This window comes from Pteropus medius, unplaced genomic scaffold, assembly GCF_902729225.1.
Source record: "Pteropus medius unplaced genomic scaffold, Ma_sr-lr_union100, whole genome shotgun sequence".
NCBI lineage: Eukaryota > Metazoa > Chordata > Mammalia > Chiroptera > Pteropodidae > Pteropus > Pteropus medius.
The window spans coordinates 1,079,631-1,101,252 of record NW_024344377.1 but is presented as its reverse complement, the minus strand read 5'-3'; the positions used below and the strand labels follow the sequence as shown (position 1 = coordinate 1,101,252).

The following is a 21,622-nucleotide window of genomic DNA, read 5'->3' as shown; positions in this document are numbered from 1 at the left end:
AATAATCATAGAGACATTAATGAGGTCATATTGTGTTCCAGGCTCTGTGCCAAGTGTGTCTTTTATTTCCTCCCTTAATTCCCTCCAGGCCACTGTGAGGTTGTACAGAAGACATTCGGCAGGAGAGTGCCAGCCCCATGCAGGAAAAGCCCACCATTTGAGATCTTGGAGGGGAGAGGCAGAGCTTTGCTTTTGCTATGGAAGCTGTGGGGGTAAGCCAAACCTCCTGTCCTCCCCTCGCAGCGAGAATGTGGCATGTGTCTGATGTGGGCTTGACCAATCAGATGCTCCTGCCAGGACTTTGGGTGGGAACAAGACAGTTACTTGTCCCCAGCAGAGGCTGATGGCCATGCTGGCCAGGCCCTGTGCTGGAGGCTTCTGCAGCAGCAGACGCTTCTTTCCCCGACTAGAAAGTTCTTCTGGCTGGACTTGGTGCTTATTGCTGGCTGGACTCCTTCAGCTCCTGCTTTTTTCTGAGTCAGGTCTCCGGACTTCCTGTCGCTTCTTGATTCGCCTTATGTCCTTCCAAAGAATTTCTCTTCACCTAGTCCCATTGCTACTTCTGTTGGGGCCCACCACGTGCTTGTGCTGGATGTCACCTCTGAAAGCAGGCACAACGCTGGCCCCCTTCCCCATGCCCGAACCCAGAGCTTCTCAAATTCTGCGTGAAAACAGTTCTCTCACTTTCTGGCCTCAATCTCTCTCTCGATCAGGGCTTGAGACCAGGCCACGGGGTGGGGACACTGAGGCAGACACCATGCCATTCATTGTTTCTTCTCTTATCATCCTTTCAAGTTAAATAAAAATGAAATAAGACAAAATTCTTGCTCTTCTGCGAAAAACACACCTAAACAAAAAAACTAATTCCATTACTTACTAAAAAAGAGACCATCGGGTCACCAGTTTAAAATAAGCCAAATCCTAAATCCCACTGGGCATTTATTTAGCTAGAAACCACCAGCCCACCAAAATAATAAATGTCCCACACACATATGAACCTACTTCTGGTTAGTCCACACTCAGGTGACATCCGCAGGGGGTGGCCTCACTTACTCTCTGGCTGAGCTGCCTGGTCTTGTCAGGACACCTCCATTTTAATTTATTCTTAACCTTCGGCTTCACCATTAAGTGACATTCTCTTCATTAAGTGAATTACTATTATTTGTCCAAATAAACTACAGTCATTTTGTCCTTAGATTTCAAAGCAAATTGATGCTCAATAGAAACCCACACTAACCCTTTTGTGTATTTGTTTTGTGATTTATTACAAATAGCCTTTAAAAAAATAGCCTTAATATTTTATCCTCAAAAGACTTTCCTTTAAATATTTTATTTCAAATGTACTTTACTATTTTAAAAAACATAATGTTTTTTTCTCGTTATAAAAATAATATTTGCTTAATGTAGAGAATTTGAAAATTACACAAACGTACAAAGAGTAAAATAAAAGTACCTGTAATCCCATCATTAAAAAATAGACTGTGACAGTTTTATGATATTTTTCAAGGGTTTTTTTCTATACACACATCCACAGTGTTTTTAAAATTTTGCGTCCATACCGTACTTTGTAACATAATATTTTTTGGTTAAAATGACATCATGAGTAGTTTTCCTTGTCATTAAAGAGACTTCAAAAACACCATATGTAACGTTCCATTCTGTTTGGTTATATGCCAATTTATTTAACCATTTGCTCGTATAAGGGTAAAATTGCATTACGAATGACAGAGGGATACCTATCTCTGTATTTGTGGGTATGTGAATGTGTTTAAGCTCATGATTATTACTTTAGAATATATTTTAAAGGGAACCTGTTTCTTTAAACTTTTTTAAAACATTTGATCCATATTGGCGAATTACTTTCTGAAAAATTTATACAGATTTACATTCCCCACCGCGACGTAAGAATCGCTCTCCATCCTTAGAGCAGTGAGGGGTATCTTTTCTCCCTAGTTTTGTTTTCTTAATAATTAAAAGGTGGTTCACCGATGTTTTAACTTGCATTTAATTGATTGATAGAGATGATTGTCTGCTCATTATGTTCATGATTTGCTAAAATAATATTACATTCTTTGCCTAGATTTCTATCCCGGTTAAATATTTTTGTCATGACCCACAAATGCTTTTTAAACATTAAGAATATGAACTCTCTATCATATTGACGGCAAGGAATTTTTCGGATTATTTTTCTATATTCGTAGGCAATATATCATTTGAAAAGGAATAAATTTCCAATTTGTTAGTAAAAGTCAATGCAAAATTTCTGGACTTGATATACAGACACTCAGTTTACAGAATCCGTTTCTTTCATGAAGTTGTACAGGATTCATTTACCATGGTTTCTTCTTCATAAACTAACTTCCGAACTAAAGGCAGTTTTCATGGAAGGCACATAACTCAGCTATACGTTCATACCAGTCTCCTTTTCTCGAAATTTTCCGTGCTCTTCCTTGAGGTTCCCATTTCCTTTCTCCCCTGTCTGACAGCCTTTGATCTAAATTCCTCCCCACTTGCCTGTGACGGTCCTGCACGATACCTTTCTTCTAAGCCGTAGCTCTATCTTCTATGTTTTGAGTGAATATTTTTGTCTTTTATTTTCCTCTCTGTCTGTTAAATATCTGCTGATAGAAAAGAAAGAGAGAATCCTCAAAGTCAGGCTGACCTGGATTCAAATGCTGGATTTGCTGAGTGCTTGCTATGTGACCTTTGGCAAAGTCTCAGAGCCTTCAATTAAAGTAGGGCCACTTGAGGTTTAGGATCAAGGTCAAGTTCAGTATAGAGCCTGGCGCACAGGAGTTCAGTAAGCAGCTCCTCTTATGATTTTTGCCTTCCCAAATTCCTAGGCCGTCTCATTTTCAAGATCAGGGAAGAGATATACCTTCTCCCTCTCTCCTACCTCCTGTTTCTCTGTCCCGTACCTGTTATTCATTAGCTGAGTCACTCGACAGAGCACTTACTGTACAATTCTTATGCTATGCTGTTAAAAGTGAAGTTTTCTTGTATTACTTAATAGTGATACATTTTTTGCTATTTTTAAATAATGGGAAATGTGTGAACCGTGCCTCTCCTTATTGCCAGGTGCTCCATTACTGTAAATTGTAAAATAACATTTTAGTGAGTAATATTCCTTCTTCAGATCATACATCAAATATATGTCATCTTCATTGTTTAATTGACGCTTTATTCCCCCATTAAGATACAAGCTGGAATAAATTTCACTTTCTTCCCTGTACATGCAAATTTCATTTCCATCACACGTGTCAGTGGGAGCAATAAAACATCAATTAAGCAACGGATTCCTGACAAATACGTGGCATTTGATGCATAATTACCCCCCTTTGATCTCATTTTCCCCAAGGCCAAGGCTTCCTGGACCGTTTATGCTCCGGGTTTCACCCTCTAAACTCCAGCATGAGCTTCCTGCCCCTTTCCTTTCAGGATGGGTGTCTTGGATACATCCCACCCAGGAGGAGCCGGGCTGGCAGGGATCTTGGATCACGAATTAGAGATCTCGTTATTCAAATCGGAAAACTGAGTCTCAGGGAGGTGAAAGCCTTGCATGACCCCTCCAAGGCCCCCCTCCCTCTCGCCCCTCCCCACCTCCAGGGATCAGAGCTGGGGTTGGAACTCAAGTCAGCTCACTCACTTTCCACCACATTAACTCATGACGGCAGGGGCAGAGGGGAAAGAAGGGTGGAAGAGACTAGAGAAAGCCTGGGTGCCTGGGCTTGTATGTCAGAGACAGGGGGCTCCCTGGGAGATTCAGAGCGGGGTGAACACCTGGCTGAGAAGGCTGTGCAGAGAAACCCCTTTCTCGACTCCAAGCCCCCTGAGGCTGGGTAACATTCTGCAAATAGGTTTAGAGGTCCCCTAGATGTTGGGCGCCCTGCAGGCCCTAAAGACTGGATGACCAGGGATATTCCAGCTCTCAGGCACCCTGGGGACAAACGTGGGGCTGTCTGCAGTGCTGTGAGAGATGAATAAAGCCAGCGTGGGGAGAGTGTGGAGAGAGAGGCCCCTGTCAGCGGGAGGGAGGGAGGAAAGGAAGGGAGGAAACGACTCAGTATCACAAAGTGGGCGCTCAATAAAGAGTGGTAAATGGATTTAAAATTTTTTGAAGCAGAGATTGCCTCACCCCCAGAGTAGCCTGCCTGATGCCATGGCTGGAAGCGGCACTGACGTGAATTTGCTGTGGGCCCGTGGGCCGGGCAGGCGGGCTTCAGGCTGATAGCCAGCTCGGCCAGTTTTGAGAATGTTAAATGTTTGGGGGGCCTCGGCCGCCTCCAGGAATGCAACCGTGACTCTTTCTGCTGGAGAGACTGTCACAATTGGACCGTGGTGTCTGGTGGAGGGGGTGGAGGAGGGTGAAATGGGCCGTACCTGAAGTGTCATTTAAGGGGATGTTTAACTTCCACTCCCTGTTTCTGAAGAGTAATTTTCTGCAGAGACATGAAGAATAATAGCAGGAACTTGGCTCATTTTGGCAAATTGCTCCAATTTTCCCACAATCTCAACCCCCTGTATCACCTGCCCCCACCTGTCTATTTGGGCCACTTAAAGCTCTGGATTCGGACCTAATAGAGGCTGTTTGTTTGGCCCTGGCCCAAAGGCTAGACTTGTTTTCAGGACAGAAGCTGGAAGAAAAACCAATCTGGACATCTAAATCACAGCCAGGACTCATTACATAAATGATATATTTACACAATTGATCCCTTTTCTACTGGGTAATTAATTCAGCATCGGAACGCTTAACGATTTAATTGTCATATGTTTAAACTGAAATGGCGGCCACAAATTTCCAAAGACAAGGAGCAGATTGAGGAGATGGCCTTCATTTGTTTTCAGACTCGGGGTGGCCTCCTTTGTTTCAATGTTGCCACCCAAATGGGTGGGAAACCAGTTGACAGCCCCCCGAAGGGCAAACGCGCAGGTTCGTGTCTGTCTTGGTGCACGTCTTGCTGGATTAGGTCATTTAAAAGATGGAGGGACCTGATGAGGACGGGACCTGTCCAGCAGTGACAGATCGGGGTCCTGCTCCAGCCAGGTCCCCTGCACAGACATGCCCCACTCTTCCCATTCTGGCACTAATGTGGGTGCCTCTGCTTCCAACTACAAGCACCTGTGACTCTCTCGGCAGACTGCCTTGGGGCTGCTGGAGCCACTTTGCCCAAATGACTGCGCTGCTGAAAGTGCCTGGAAGTTTGTGTCACCCCAGGGTGGCCTTGGCCAAACTGTCTGGAGGAGCAGGAACATGACAGGTGCAGGTTCCCTACCTCTGACAAGGACACTCTGAGGCCTGACTGACACTCTGGAGTTCCTCCCCACCCCAAGCACCAGAAGGAGCCCGCCCACTGCAGGTCTTGGCCTGAGGTCGCACCTGTCCCTGGTCCCTGTCTGGCTTTCTCCACCCCTTCCCAGCCCGCTCCCCTCCCCCCACCCCCACCGGGGTAGGAGCCCTGCTTTAATCCAGCAATCCTCACCTCGAGGTCTGCTTTGGGGGAACCCAGCCTAGGACAAGTGCTGTCTAGCTGAACGACCTCGGCAGGCCACTTGTTTCCTCTGTGCCTCAGAGCCATCCCCTGTGAGGTGGACAAAACAGTAACACTCATCCCACCTGCTGCTAACAGCTGGCACTGAGGGAGTATGCGCCAGGAACCTCCACGCAGGCGCTTTCCACACATTGTCTCATCTAAGCCTCTCGGCAGCTCCAGGAGGAAGACGCTCATATTATCCCCATTTTACAGATGAAGATATCGAGGCACAGAGCAGTGAGCACTTTGTCCACATTCACGCAGCTGGTAAAAGGCAGGGACAGGATTCAGCTCCAGGCAATCTGGTGCAAGGGATCCCATCTTTGGCCCGCCCTCGTGCGTAGTGCAGCCCGCCCAGCAGAGCTATAGGACAGACTGAAGCGGATGGTTGTGGACGCGGTGGGTGAAATGCAGAGGGCCTGGGATCATCCCGCACCCAGAGGTGCTCGCCCTGCCGCTGTGTCTCACCTTAGTCCCTGGGGAAGCAAGGGGAGATTGTCCAGGTGGTGGGCACTGGCACATCACCACCGCCTCAGTGCACGCCTCAACGTCTTGCAGGGAGATGCAGACTCATGCTTTCCCGAGCCAAATCCTGCAGCTTCTCCAGCTCAAGAGGCTCCTACTTGGCTCCATGCCCCTCGCCCCTGCCGACATCTTCCTGGAGTAGCCATGCTGGCCTGCTCCCTTTGTGGATTAGAAACATCTGTGCCACGTAAGCGACTAGAGGCTCCATCTTAATTTCACTACCAAGATTTGCTGAGAAAGAAAACAGGCATGAGGTGTCTGCACCGCCTCAGGCCTCTCAGAGGCAGGAATGAAGGGGCGGGAATTCCGTGTGCCAGGGAGCCCTTTGCTGGAGATCCAGAGACTTGAAGGTGCAGGATGGGGCTGGCCCACCTGCTGTGCTTGCTCAAATCTCCATCTCAAAGACCTGGATTCAATGCCACCTCCCCCTCCTCCCTAACAGCCCGAGACTTTCCAAGACAGCTGCTCGGCAGAACCCTCTTTTCAGAGTTATGTCACCTGGTACTTTCTTTCTGAGATAGCATTCATCTTGGTTCGGCTTGACTTGATAGCTGTTTGTGGCCCTTGTCCTCTTCCTGCCCTAGCCGGAAAGGTCCCAGAGGGTAGAGACTACATCTCCATCAACCCTGTGCCCCTTTAAGGAGGAGGGGGATTGACACATGGTAGGTGCTCAAAATGTGTTTGCCAAATTGGATTCAACTTTTCAGCACCCTAGTCACCCCATGTTCCAGAAAAACATATGCACCAGTAAGGAACAACATGCAAACCACACAGATCACAGCATCCTGCAAACTTCTGGGAAATCAGTTTCTCCTATCAATTATTACAGCCCTTTTGGAGTTTCAGAAGATGCTTACATCTTTCAGAGAGAAATCTACAGGGCTCTAGTTGCTTTGTGACCTCCTATTTCGAGAGAAACTGGGGTAAACTCATGTCTTGGGATGACTTCCCTCTGGCAGGGGTTCCTGAGAGAGCCGGCCTCATCGGAGGTCAGATATGAATGGGGAGTGTGAGCACTCGCTCCTCTTCCAACTCCACCTAATCTAGCACAGTGTCCCAGGAAGGCGAGAAGAGGGCACAACAAAATCGTAGCACTTTGAGCAGGACCCAGCTGCTGCAGGAACAGCTGAGCTCTAGAGAGGTGAAAGGCCTCGGCCAAGCGACGCAGGTGTTCAGTGACAAGCAGAACTGACTCAGATCCAGGCTTCAAGCACTTCCCCTGTGCTATGGACTGAATGTTTGTGTCCCACCAAATTCGTATGTCAAAGCCCTAATCCCCAAGGTGATGGTATTCGGAGCAGACTAGGACACTTATATCACATGAATCTGTCATCTGATGTTTCCCTGTGAGTAGAAGGGAAGATACGTACACCTTCGGGCCTACAATTCCGCTCCTAGAATGACCCAGTAGAAACACACGCAGGTGTTCACCAGAAGAGGTGCCGGTATCGGCCCCATGTAGAATAGTCCCAAGCTGGAAACTGCTCAAATGTCCAGCAAAATGGATAAATACATTTCGTTGTATTCACTCAGTGCGATACTAAAGAGTAGGGGTCCCCAGCCCCCAGCCCGTGGACCGGTCTCAGTCCGTGGCCTGTTAGGAACCAAGCCTCACAGCAAGAGGTAAGTGGCAGGCAAGTGAGCGAAGCTTCATCTGTATCTGCAGCCGCTCCCCAGCGCTAGCATCACCGCCTCAGCTCCGCCTCAGATCATCAGGCATTACGTTCTCATAGGAGCACTGGTCCCTGGTGCCAGAAAGGTGGGGGACCACTGCTAAAAAGCAGTGAAAAGGAACAAACTACAACTGTATGAAATGAAGTGAATAAAGCTCATAAACATAATGCTGAACAGAAGAAGCCACACAGAAAGGCGAACAAACTATATGATTCCATCTACATAAAATGCAAATATAGGCAAATTAATCTATGGCCTGTACAGTAGTTATCCTTGCGGGGTAGGGGAGGGGTAGACTGGATGTGAGTAGAAGGAGGCCTTCTGGGATTCTGGAATGTTCTGTTTCTTAATCTGGGTGCTGGCACTATGGGTGCATTTGTTTTGTGAAAAATCCCAGGTAGTTTGGGTCCTCGTTAACCTCCCCCTAGCCAGCGCCCCTAGCTCTGTCCCTCCTTCCTCTTACAAATCCTTCAAATTATTCAAGTGACCCTTAGCTCATCAAAGCATGCAAGCCGAGATGGCAACAGAGACAGTCAGCTAACAAGATAGGTGTCACAATCTTTTGTACCCCAGCCATGGAAGCGATATCATCACCTTGGCTGTATTTTATTGGTTAGAATTCAGTTCCTAGGTCCAGCCCATATTCAAGGGGAGGAGGTTAAACAAGGTCGTGAATACTAGGAGGCAGGGATTATTGGGGGCTGATTAGCTAAATTGTGTCTCCTCCCACCAAAAAAAAAAGATATATTGAAGTCCTGATTCCCAGTACCCGTGAACATGACCTTATTTGGAAATAAAGTCTTTGCAGATGTAAGTTAACATGTAATATGTACATCAAGTTAAGATGAGATCATATTGGATTAGAGCGGGCCCTAAGTCTAATGACTGGTGTCCTTCTAAGAAGGAACATACACATAGGGGAGACAACCATGTGAAGACAGAGGCAGAAATTGGAGTGATGAAGATACGGGCCAAGGAATGCCATGGACTGACAGATGCCACCAGAAGCTAGGAGACAGGCCTTCTTCCCTAGAACAGATTCTTCTCCAGAAACTTAGAGGGAACGGCTACCTGCCAACTTTTTCATTTTGGACTTTTAGTCTCCAGAACTGTGAAAGAATAAATTTCTGCTGTTTCAAGACCCTTAGTTTGTTACACCAGTCTAGGACACTAACACAAGGAACATGCTAGAAGTCTACCTACCCCAGCCAGTAGAAACGGCAGATTCCTGGGCCCGTGATTCACCATCGCCGCCATCCCCACCATCACCACGATGTGACTTGGTGGCTTTGGCTGAGACCTACTGATTTTGTTGCCGGAAGTCAGGGGCCCACACAAGGGAAACGGCCACTATGGCCGGCCTCCGACTTCCCCCTGAAGCCTCTGTGCACCCTCCACACTGTGCGAAGCCCTTTCCCAACCTCTGCGACTATTCCCTGGCTGTGTCCTCTGCCTCTTGCCCCTCTCTCCTCTGTACCCGATCACACACGCATCAAGGCTCTAGTTGATCCCATCCTCCAGGAAGCCTCTACTGACCATGCCACACCACAAGACTGAATTAGTGGTTTCCTGCTCTGCGATCCCAAATCACTCGGGTAGAGGCGCTTTGCCTCTCACACTGCATCGCCATTCTTTGTCCCTTTTCAATCTCCCTCCCTAGCCTGCGAGCTAGGATGGGGCTGTAACTGGTTTAGTCTTATACTCCCAGAGCACCTGCTCAGGCATGATTGTTGACGGAGTGACTGAATCAAAGAATCTTCAGGGCTGCTCAGCCATTAGTATACATTCTGGAGGAAGCTGTAGCTCTTCCTTGCCTGGTAGTTTTCATGAGCTGTCCTGGTTTATGCTATATGACCACTGATTGTCCTCACTGTGTCACCCTTATGTGGTAGGAGACAATTGATGGTTCAGGGTGAATGGGTCATTCCTCAGGCACTGAAGAAAGGAGCACAGAGTCACAGGACATCATAGCCAGAAGGGAGGCATCCAGGATAAGGGCCCCATGTGGGGCATGGGACAGAGGGGCTTTAGCTCAGCTCAGATGCAGCTGGTACAACCCCGCCGAGGGCTGAGAGGGCACGGCCACCCTCGTGGTGTTGGCAGAGAGTTTCGCACACACAGGAGGCTGAGTCAATGGTCCTTGCGTCCCTCACTCCCTGCCCAGCAGACGCAAGAACTGAGTGGAGAGAGTTGTGGGAGCGCCGGATGGGTCACTGGATCAGCTCCATGGAGCTCCCAAGACTGTATCGGCACATGGGGGCTGGGAGGTGGATTTTAAATAACTTCGTTGAATTATTATTCATGTATTACGCAATCTGCCTACTTAAAGTGTACAGATCAGATTTAATATAGTCACAGAATTGGGCAGCCATCATCATAACCAATTTTAGAACATTTTCATCATCCCCCCAAAGAAACCCTGTACCCATTAACAGCCACTCCCCATTTCTCCTAAACCCCTCAGCCCTACGCAACCACTTATCTACTTCCTGTCTGTTTTCTATTGTGGCATTTCATACACATAGAATCATTCAATATGTGGTCTTTCGTGTCTAGCTTCTTTCATTTAGCGTAATGTTTTTGAAGATTCATCAATTTTGTAGCATGCATTGGTATTTTATTTCTTTTTATTGCTGAATAACATTCCACTGTATGGCTATACCGCATTTTCTTTAACCATTCATGGGATGTGGATATCTTAGGATGAGAATCACATTGGAACATGATGAGTATAAAACTGATTTTTAAATGTAAGCCAGATATTGCCATTCCTCTGCTAAAAATACTGTCATAGGAATACTCTGCTTAATGATGGGGATGAAAGGCACAGATATATTGTGTCAAAGAAGCCAGACTCAGAAAGACTACACACGGTTACTTACCTGAATTTCAAGAACTAGAAACACTAATCTCTAATGATAAAGTCAAACCAGGGGTCCCTTCAGGTGGGGCTTGGAGGATTGATGGCAAAGGACTGTGAGGGGACTTTCTGGGGGCAGGAGGGGAGGAAGCATTCCATACCGCATTGGGTGATAGCTACCTAGGTATATACATTTGTCAATGTTCATCTAAAATACACATATACTGTACTCTCAGAATATGTGTATTTTATCGCACCATACATTATCATCAAAAGAGCTGATTTAAAAAACCCAGACCCCTGTGATGGTCCTCCATTTTGCTCAAAGTAAAGACAAAATTCCCACCTGGGCGTCCAGAGTCCCACGCGCTTACCTCTCTCAGCTCACCTGCTACGTCCCCCTGGATCGCATGTCCTTGTGGTTCTTTGGACATACCTGAAGCCCTTTGCTCAAGTACTTCCTTCTGCTCAGAAGCACTTCCTTCTACCTGGAACGTTCACCCTAATGACCACTTCCTTAGAGTCTTTGCTTAAAGCTTTTGCTTGGCGCAGTCCACTTGATCACAGGATTTAATGTTACAACACTCTCCCCGACCTCAGCATTCCTGTTTCCTTTTAAGTGTTCCCCATAACACTTGTCACCCCTGAACATACTTTGTAACTTACTTACTGTCCCCACTAGAATATGAGTACCCGACTGCAGGGGTCTTTACTCTGTTCATTGAGTTATACTAAGTGCCTAGAATAGAGTAGGGCATATATTAGGTGCTCAACAAACACCTGTCGAATACATCGTAGCAATATTCTTAGCACGATTTGTTTTGGAAACCCCAGCCTGTCTCAGCAATGGGGGAGAGACTGAAGCAGAGTGTCCGTGTCCACCATGGGGCCCTGGCACAGTTCAGGGGAGCTGCCTCCCTGTGATTCCAGGCGTGGAGAGCACAGCGGTTCTCAGAGGGCTCGACCCAGGCCGGGGGTAAGCCGTGAGGATGGAGTCTGGGACCACAATGAGATCCTTCTTTGAAGACATGAAGGATACCCTGTCTTGCTTTCGTAATGGAGTCACTTTGATGCACCCCATCATCTTTCAGATGAAAAGTCTGGGATACAGAGAAGTTCAGTGTCTTATCAAAGGTCACCGCAAATTATCAGCCAGAGTCCACAAAAATCCAGATATTTATAAACGGTAAGATTCGATGCAGCACGATGCAAAAATCTGCACTCATTTTCCCCTAATCAGAACTCTGAAGATAGAAAGTAGTCTGCAAATAATTATCGAAGAGAAGGACTTTTTTTTCAGAAGACGAGAGAACCAGGAAGAGAAAGAGGGTGTGTGGGAGGGTTAGCTTACCCCTCGTGAGTAGAGTAAGGCCTCTATGAGGCACGGGAGAAATTCCTGGGCACTCTCGCTCGTAAGGTGTGCTAGCTTTCTCCCGGAAATCCTGCAAGAGTGGACTTCTGGCCTTCATTCCTGAAAAGTGAATGAAGAATAACAAGAGCCAGTACTTACATAGCGCTTACTGAACGTCCGCTCTGTCCTTGTAACAACCCTGTGAGGCTCCACGTATTTAGAACTCTCTCCCCTTTTTCATGCTCTCTGTGCCTCAGTTTCCTTGTCTGTCAAATAGGAATAATGACAGTACCTGCCTCACCAGGTGATAGGGCCTGGCATGTGATGAGGACTCAATGACTGTTAGCCGATATCATCTCTATTTGTAATTATCACCTTTACTCTCAGGAAGGGATGAGACATTCAGCCACTCTAAGGACATTGCATGTGCCTCAGAATACATATGCCATCAAAGATAGCATGGCCATGACCCTTCTCTGAGGGCTGTGCATTTCCTGAGTCACAGTCCTCAGCCCAAGGGAGGGGTCTTTGGCAGTGTTCCTGGCAGCATTGAACAGATGGGAGAGAACTTTCCAGGAAAGCGGGCCAGAGCACACATAGCCTGGGGACCAGAGTCCCCAGGATCACACCTCCAGGCTTTTGTCCCTTCTGCCTACAGATCAAGGACCTGCAGATCAGGAGAGTTAAGTGTTAAAATGTGCCCATCACGACCAAGGTGAACTCTGGCTAGGCATGTGGCGGGGAGCCTCCATGCCTGGGAACTTTGCAGCCTTGGTAAGATGCCTAAGCAGCTCCTCCTACTCCTTGGATAAGCACCGTCCACGAAGCCATTTCCGGAAGGCCTCTATGGAGGAGAGGAGGGGAAGTTTTAGAGAATATGGAAATGCTCCCCTCCTGGGGAACTCACTACTTACCGACTTGTATGTGTGCAGACATGTACACATGTTCTGGGGATGTGATGGTTGTGGGGGGCGGGGCGAGAGGTAGGTAAGAGCACCATTCTCAATGCTCCTTTGCTAGACCTTTCTTTTGTGTAAAGGTTGGGGGTTAGTCACTAGCATTCCCCAGCCTCCCTGTATGCTCTGGATTCCTTGTCCTTCTGGGGAGTGGTACACAGCCCATCACCTTGGATCAGCCTGTGTAATGTCTCTCTAGTGGTCCTGTCCCTGGGGCTCCTTTAGGTTTGTTGAAATCTGTCATTAGGAAACCTCAGGTTCTCATTAAACTTCTTAGAAACTGTTTTTGAATATGATCCGGCTACCTGAAGACCCTAACCAGATAGGCAAATCCTCTGCAATGGGGCCTGAGCGTTCATTCATTCGCTCGCTCGCTCACTCACTCACTCACCCACGCACCCACGCACCCACGCACCCACTCACTCATTCACTCACTCCCTCTGTCACTCACTCGGGCGTTAACACAGCGGCTACTCGGCACCACTGGTTGGCCATCTGTGCACCGAGTCCTGGGAAGAAGAACCAGAGCCCCGCGCCCTCCGCCCTCCCAGGCGCTCACATGTAGCCGGCAGTCAGGATGGGCACCTCAGGGATCGGTGACCAGCCGGAACATTAAACGCGCCCTAAAACAGGGACAGGAAGGCGGGGAGGAGAGTGAGAGGTCGGCGAGACCACTTTCCATGGCGGCCAGGTAAAGACCAGCAGAGATCTGCAGGTGATTTCACTCTCTGCTTCTCTCGGAATCCAGAGGGGGGTGAGGGGAAAGCTTTTGTTCTCTAGCCAAGGTCTGGAAGGGTAAAACCGCGATGGCCTTTAAATGCTTTCCGCGGGGACTGTGGTTTTCCCCGCGGAACCGGCGGGTTTGTTTTAGAGGATGTCCCTTAGAGGGCGCTGTTTGCCCGACTTTGCGTGGAGTCTTGGGCGCGAGAAAGCCGAGGCAACACCCCTCGCCAGAGGGAGAGTGAAGGGCTGCGTCCGCGCCCGGGGCCCCATCCCCAAAAGTGTTCTCGAAATGGAAGAGAAAGAATGATTCACTCCGTGCACTTAGTCTGTTTAAGCCCAGCATCCCGAAACTCAGGGGATGGGTTGCGGGCGCTGACAGCCACGCGACTCTACTCCCTTGTCAAAACGCGCACGCACGCACAAGCAAGCGCACCTGCGCGCCCCTGGGAGGGGAGACACCGGGGGAACTTGGGACAAGAGAGTGAGGCTCAAGTAGCGGCGCCACAGGGTGCGGGCACGGCTGTCCCGGACTCCTCCCGCCAACCTGGACCGCTTCCCGTCTGGATCTAGTTTCCGAGTTTCCAACAGCAAAGAGCCCACTTTCCCAGCCAGAACTTTCGGCGACGTCTGCCAGGTGTTTCCTTTTCCTTGGAGATGAGCTTTTCTGCTTGTCGCAGTTTAAAGGCCACTTCCATGCGTCAGAACTTTGTGCAAGTTTGCACGCATCCGCCTCGGGCGGGAGAGCTCCCACAACAGGCGCGCACACTTGCGGGGCCGCTCCGCCACGGCCTCCGCCATGTGGCTGGCGGGTGTGGGCCGTGCCCACCCAACCTGCGCTGACCTAAGCGCATCCCGCTATTTCTGCAGTCAGGGAGAAAATGACTTCTGGGCGTCCAACACCGGTCGGGTGACCTTGGCTCGGTCTCCCCCTCTCCAGGAGCCCGTTTCCTTCTATAAAACCCGAGTGTGAGACCCACCCTGATTGAGTCTCAGCGCTGTGATTGGTTCCAACTCAGATTTTGGATGACACTGAATAGCGTTTTGCGTTCCAGGAAAGCCTCGTACAAACTCAAGGGAGTAATAATAATGAGAATAATAATAATTGTTTATGGAAGCACCATTTACAATGCTTCCAGGTTCCCAAAGCAAAGATCGGGCTCACTACTGTAGATGAAAGTCTGCTGAAAGAGGCCTTAAACGAGCCCGTGGAGATTTGATGGGGGGAGGTCTGAAGCCCCGCATCAGAAAATAAAACCTACCCACTTCTCAGCTGGGGAACTGGAGCTTTAGTATCTGCCAATGTGGGGCGGCCTTGAGTTAGGCGAGGGCTCAATCTAACGAAAAAGAGGGTGAGGAGGCGAGGGGACCACAGAAAGATCTGGGTGCACGGAAGCTCACAATCGGTGACGAGTAGCGACGGTCGGCTTGCCCCCTTACTCTGACCAGGGAGCTGTCTCTAGGAAAGGGGCCCCCCAAGCAATTCTGATTATTTGATGCTTGAATCTAGAGTCTTAAATGCCTTACGGACTTCTTGTGCAATCTAGGGATTTGTTTTTAAAGCCGATGGAGTAGAGGGAATCTCCGCCCAGCTGTCCCTCAGAGGTCCGGCAGGGTTCTCTAGAGACTTGGAGGCCGTCGGAACGTACTGCGGGTGCCTCTGCCACCGCCACAGTTGAGGAAGGTACGTTGCTGTGCCTTCGGTTCGCCGTGCCCTATTAGAGCGTCAGGCAGCTCCAGACCTCAGCCGGGGAGACTTCCTGGGAAAACCTGCTGTCTTTGGGGCCACGGGCTTCGAGTTAATCGCCAGGCTTTGGGCTCCAGTGGCCAGAGAAGAGAAGCGCCCTTCCGAGCGTAGCCGTCGGTGCTGGGACGCCCGCCGCCCCAGCCGCCCCACTGAGTGACGCGCGGGCGTCAGCCCATTCTGCGTGCACACTCGGGCGCGCAGAGACGCACACCCACTCTGGCTCCTGGGGAAAGGATCACTCTTCGGTTTCCCAGGGCCAAAGGCCAAAGCCACGCGAATTTCTGAGCCCGCTGACGCAGTGCAAGGACTTACACCCCGATTGCCTTTCTATCGACTAGACGGTGGGTGGGGAACCCCAATCCTCCGCCTCGTTGCCGCGTTCTTAGCAGGCACTGGGGAAAATGCTGAGGCCGCCAGACCCCAAAGGGTAGGAAAGTGGTGAGTTCGCGGGGGCCGGAGGTCGCGTCCTGCCTCCTGGGCCCGCGCTGCGTGGTTTTCCAGCTACGTGGGGGCGCTGGGCCCCTGCCAAGCCCCTTGGGGCGGGGGAGCGGCAGCTGCGAGCACGGATAACCCTGAGCTGACCCGCGCGGGCCTGGCCCGCCCCTTCCCCCCTCCCGCAGGCCGGGCGGCTGGAAGCGGGTCCCCTAGCTGCGGGGGCGGTGGGGGAGGGAGGCTCCGGGCGCCTCGGCTGTCAGTGCGCTCCGGGCCGGGGGCGCCGCCGGCTCCGCGTCCCTCGCTCGCCTCCGGCGCTCGCCGGAGCGCTCCGAGTGCCTCTTTAGCAGGAACCAATATCCTTTTGTGCTAATAGGCTTGTCCTCATTTGCTGCCTAATTGGACTATATAAAGCCAATAACAGGCGGGCTCTTATAGCCCGAAGCCAAAGCGCCAAAATCTGAGGGAAGGCGAGGAGGGGGCGGTGGCGGAGGCGGCTGCGGGGCCCGGGCTCGGCTGTGCCTTCGCCTGCCTAATCCCATTTGCCATTGTACGCGCCCAATCGCCGTATACTCCCCGCATTTAACTTGGATGACATTTTGATTTCATCATTAGCATCCGGCGCCGGATTGACGCAGCCCCAAGCCGGGGACTGCTCTTGCCGCCTCCTCCCCGGGAGCTGCAGCCGCCGCCGAGCCGCCTCGCTCCCTCGGTGCCGCCGCAGGGCCGCTCCCCGCCCCTCAGCACCCCTCCCCCATGCGAGCCCGCCCCGGCCGGGTCTTCACCCCGCCCTCCCGCCGCTGGATTTGCGCCCGGGGCGGCCCCCGACTTTGCGCCCCGTAGTTGAGTTCCGTTTATGGTCTGATTTCCGGCCGCCCGCCTGTTCGCCCGGCCGCCCGCCTGTCCCGCTCCCTCCCTCCTGGGGACCGGAGGAGAGGGGACCATGCCGGAGCCCGGGCCGGACGCCCCCGGCACGGCAAGCGTGCAGCCCCCGCCGCCGCCGCCCCCGCCTCCCGCGCCCAAGGAGTCCCCGTTCTCGATCAAGAACCTGCTCAACGGAGACCACCACCGGCCGCCCCCTAAGCCGCAGCCGCCCCCACGGACGCTCTTCGCTCCGGCGTCGGCCGCAGCCGCCGCTGCCGCCGCCGCTGCCGCCGCGGCCAAGGGGGCCCTGGAGGGCGCCGCGGGCTTCGCGCTCTCGCAGGTGGGCGACCTGGCTTTTCCCCGCTTTGAGATCCCGGCGCAGAGGTTTGCCCTGCCCGCGCACTACCTGGAGCGCTCCTCGGCCTGGTGGTACCCCTACACCCTGACTCCCGCAGGTGGCCACCTCCCGCGACCTGAAGGTACCGACCTCTCTTTGAACTTTCGTTGTTCTCCCCGCGCACGTGCCCCATCCCCGCCCCGCGCTGCCTCCCACTGCAGCCCTGGGACCTCCAGCCCGCAGCTGGGCCAACTTCGTCCGGGCCCTGGCTTGCGTCTCCCGGCCGCGCGCGCGCGGTTGCGCTGCCCGGGGATCCAATCCCACTTGGTGAGAAAAGCGGACTTGGAGCCCGGGGCGCGGCGCTTCCCGGGGACAGTGGCCTCGGGTACAAGTGGGAGTGCTTCTGGCGGCTGGGACTGGGCACTTGGCCTAGCTCTAGAGGGAGTGACCCGGGCGGGTGCAAGCCAGAGGCGAATCTCTCCGTGGGCTCCCGGTGGGGATGCTGAGCGGAAAAAAAGGAAGCGGCCTCTCTGCCGCCATCTGGGTCTCTGTCGCCTGTCCTTGGGAGGAGGGGGATCCCAGGACTCGGCGCCCCTGTTCCAGCTCAGTCGGGCGGGAGGAGGCCGGCGGGAATGGTGAGGCCGCGAGGCCTGGGGCCCGGAGGCGGGCGTGGATCAAGCCTACCGCCCCAGGCTCCGGCCTCGCTGAAGGCTGTGCCCGTGTGTCCGTGTGTGTGTGTGTGTGTGTGCGCGCGCGTGTGTGTACGCGTCCGTCTGTCTCTCTCTCCCCAGCCTCGGAGAAGGCCCTCCTACGAGACTCCTCCCCCGCCTCGGGCACCGACCGCGACTCCCCCGAGCCGCTGCTCAAGGCCGACCCCGACCACAAGGAGCTGGACTCCAAGAGCCCGGACGAGATCATTCTGGAGGAGAGCGACTCGGAAGAAGGCAAGAAGGAGGGCGAGGCGGCGCCGGGCGCGGCGGGGGCGAGCGTAGGGGCGGCGGCGGCGGCGCCGGGCGCGGAGGACTGGAAGAAGGGCGCCGAGAGCCCGGAGAAGAAGCCCGCGTGCCGCAAGAAGAAGACGCGCACCGTCTTCTCGCGCAGCCAGGTCTTCCAGCTCGAGTCCACCTTCGACATGAAGCGCTACCTGAGCAGCTCGGAGCGCGCGGGTCTAGCAGCGTCGCTGCACCTCACCGAGACGCAGGTCAAGATCTGGTTCCAGAACCGCCGCAACAAGTGGAAGCGGCAGCTGGCGGCGGAGCTGGAGGCGGCCAACCTGAGCCACGCGGCGGCGCAGCGCATCGTGCGGGTGCCCATCCTCTACCACGAGAACTCGGCGGCCGAGGGCGCGGCGGCCGCGGCCGCGGGGGCCCCGGTGCCCGTCAGCCAGCCGCTGCTCACCTTCCCGCACCCCGTCTACTACTCGCACCCAGTAGTCTCGTCCGTGCCGCTGCTACGGCCGGTCTGAGGCCCGAGAGGGGAGGGGGTGGGAGCGCTCCGCCCCCTTCCCAGACCCTGGAGGAGACTGGGCCCGGCCGAGGGCGCCGAGACGTCCAGCGGCCTTCGGGAACCGGGGTTTCGGAGCGCTGCCCCGGCCTCCCCTCCCCCAATCGGTAGCGTTTTGTAAGTATTTGCAATGCGTTTTCGTGCAATTCACCCCTAATGGATTTGAGGCGCTTTCCCTCTTACTTTTGGTTTATATTCAGAGAGGGCAGGAAAAAGAGAAAATTCCCGGGCCAGATATTTCGGCTGAAAGCTTTTGTAATATGAGCAACCCTCCCGCCAAATTTGCATTGCACTGTGGCTTTTTTGGTTTTATTTTTATAGAAGGAAAATAAGGGCAAAAACCTGAATCCCTCTAGTTTATTCAGTTTGCATAGAACCGTTTTCAGAAGGGGACACAAAGGTAGAGAGAATTCACACTGCAGTGCTCTCATTTCTGGATTTCTGGGTGTGGTTCTTCCTCTCCACCCCCAATCAGTTATCCTCCGCAGTTTTCAGAATCTGAGCATCTCCTCAGAAGAACCCCAACTCAGGCCGCTTTTCTCTCTGGCAAAGGTCTGTGGCATTTGACCTCTTCATCAGTCCTGCTTTGTGATGGGAGAATTCTCTAAGTGTTTAAAGGGAAAAAACAAAACAGCCTAGAATCAGACTTCTGATGATTGAAACAGCTCCACATCTGGCCCAGTGTGAGTTGTCTTATTTATTAGCATTTACTTTGGGAATTTCATTTGTTGGTAAATTATTAATAATATTACTATTATTCTTTGTCCCCTATTTTGAGAGAGTGATTTCAATATTAAAAAAAAAACCTTGTATCTTTTATCCCCTACCTTTTTGTTCCGCAGTAACTGTCGTACTTCTGACTGTGCAATATTGTACAAATTTTCCTGAGAGCCCTGCTCTTTCTCTACTGAGAGAAGCAGCCGTTTCCACTGTATAATGCCAGTCATTCGTTGAGGAAGAGAAATTTAAGAAGGAGAAAGGGGGGAAGGAAGGAAACAAGGATAGGTAGCGATGCTCAAAGGAGTAAGGTAGGATACTGGAGCGCTTTAAGTGAAGGACAATCAATTTAGGAGAATTTTAACTTATTTGATAAATGTACAGATTTCATGTAAAATTCACACTCGTCTCCGCAGGGCTTCTTGTTCCGCCGCCTGATCTGTTTTCTTTCTGTCAGCTACACCTGTTGTTCTGCGATAGCTTGTCCCGCCCCCACCCCCATCTCCCCATCTCTGCCCGGGTTCAGTCCCTTTTTAAGAAAAAGAGAAAAGGAAACAAAATATTGTTACACTTAATGTTGCCGTGAAATTGAATTAAAAAGAAAAGCGAAGCGTTTTTGCGTTGCCAGCGTGTGTAACTTGGGACGGTTTCTCCCAGAGCAGGTGTCTCCGAAACTCTTCCCTGCCTGGCTCTCTGGCTGCCTCTGCGCTCCCCGAGTCCGACCTGCCCGCACATCCCTATAACCCGGGAGGCGGCGGAGACAGAGGCGGCTTTGTTCGCGACCAGGGCCGCTCGGTACCTGACGCGGCTTGAAACGCCCTGCGAACCGGGAAGAATGCGTGGCGGAAGGGGCGAGGACCTGGGCTTATCTAGTTTGCGAAATTGAGCGGAGCGGCCGCCGCGAGCTCAGACAGCTGGCGTTTCCGCGCCCAGGACTGCAGCCTCGCATTCCGTTCCCAGACCGCCGTTCCTTCGGGAGCGTCGGGCTTCCAGGCGGGAGATCCCTGGGCACTCGGCAGCCGTCCTGGGGTTTGGTGGGCTCCGGGAGTGAGGGGAGGGAAGACGGGAGTGACTTAGAATTTAGCTGCGGCCGCTGGCCGATCGCGGTGTCCAGCTGGGAGAGCCCGCGCCGTGCGCGCGAGACGGCAGCCCCGGGAGGCCATCCAGCCCCAGGAACGGCGGCTTCCAGATCCGGAACCGCGCGGTCTCCGCAGGCCTGGAGGAACTGTGGCTCCCGGGGCGGCTCGGCTGTGGCCGCGGTCCTGGTGTGTCCGGTGCCGGGAAACGGAGCCCACCCGCCTGCGGCAGCGACAGCCGAAAGAACCTTGTTTCCAGGGGCCGAGGCCTTTTCTGCCCACCTGCGCCCAGCACCTCAAGGGTGGTCTCTCCAGGTTTCCCGCCACTGTCCCCGCCGCCGCATGGAACCGCAGCGCTAGACGTCCCCGTGCGCCTGCAGGGCGCTGGGCCACCGCGCTGATGGTGGGCGGCCAGCCAGACCAGGCGCGGGGCGCCGGCAGCGTCGCGGAGGAGCGGGTCTGCCCGGCGGAGGCAGGTCCTTGGGCGCCTCTCGCCAGCCCCGCGGCTCCCTGCCTTAGAGCATGGGGGCTGCACGCCCAACTCCTGGCAAGGCGCGTTTGAAGCTGGGGAGCCAGAAGGGAGAGATGAGGACCCCGGAGACGGTGAAGACTGCGGAAAGCACACCGCAGGCAGCGTCCGCGGGGGAGCGCCTCCATGCGTTCCCATCGCCTCTCCCAGGGCTGTGCTAGGTTCCTCAAACCCAATCGACGCAATCGATTCTACTGTGGCTGAAACGTCCAGTATCGTTTTCTATTGATGGGAAACTGCCCCAAATAAACTGGCATAAGTATTTACGGCAAAATTTTAACCTGGACCTCAGTGAAGATAGATCTCTCTTTATTTCCCTCTGGTTTGGAATAAAAACGAGGGCATGTGTTGTAAATGAAAAATAAACAGAAATTCGGGGTCAAAATATGTTGTACCTTGTGTTACCTGCAAACATAGTGATGCCTTTTACTGTTGGCAATACTAACTGCAGGACAGGCCAATAACAGCTCATTAAAAATAATGTTGCAACAGCAAACATGTCCTTAGATTTTACAGCCAGAAAACGATGGTATCCACTGCCAAGAAAATACTTTATTTGTGTTTAGATTCTAGAAAAACGGTTCTTGACTGACCCAGTCTTTACAAAGTCGAGAAGCAACTGGTTCTCCACATGCACAGTTTATCCCCTGTCTTGCTCCCAATGGCCTCTCTTTCCCTCCTACTGGGGAGCCTCACTGCCCTGGGCAGCGCGTTTCTTCCAGGAGCCATGGTGGTGGCTGTGCCCTGGGGAGGAGGGTGGCTATGATGCCTCCTGGGACTGGTGGCTGTGTGGGTCTAGA

General features: G+C 52.4%; 1 protein-coding gene across 1 annotated transcript; it reads left to right on the top strand.

Moving 5' to 3' along the window:
* Positions 1 to 16,679: 16,679 nt before the first annotated feature.
* Positions 16,680 to 19,827, top strand: HMX3 (H6 family homeobox 3). Its single transcript, XM_039870785.1, has 2 exons — positions 16,680 to 17,139; positions 17,789 to 19,827. Exons 1-2 carry the CDS (start codon positions 16,740 to 16,742, stop codon positions 18,460 to 18,462), a joined length of 1,074 nt encoding a protein of 357 aa, XP_039726719.1. The 5' UTR covers positions 16,680 to 16,739; the 3' UTR covers positions 18,463 to 19,827.
* Positions 19,828 to 21,622: the final 1,795 nt, after the last annotated feature.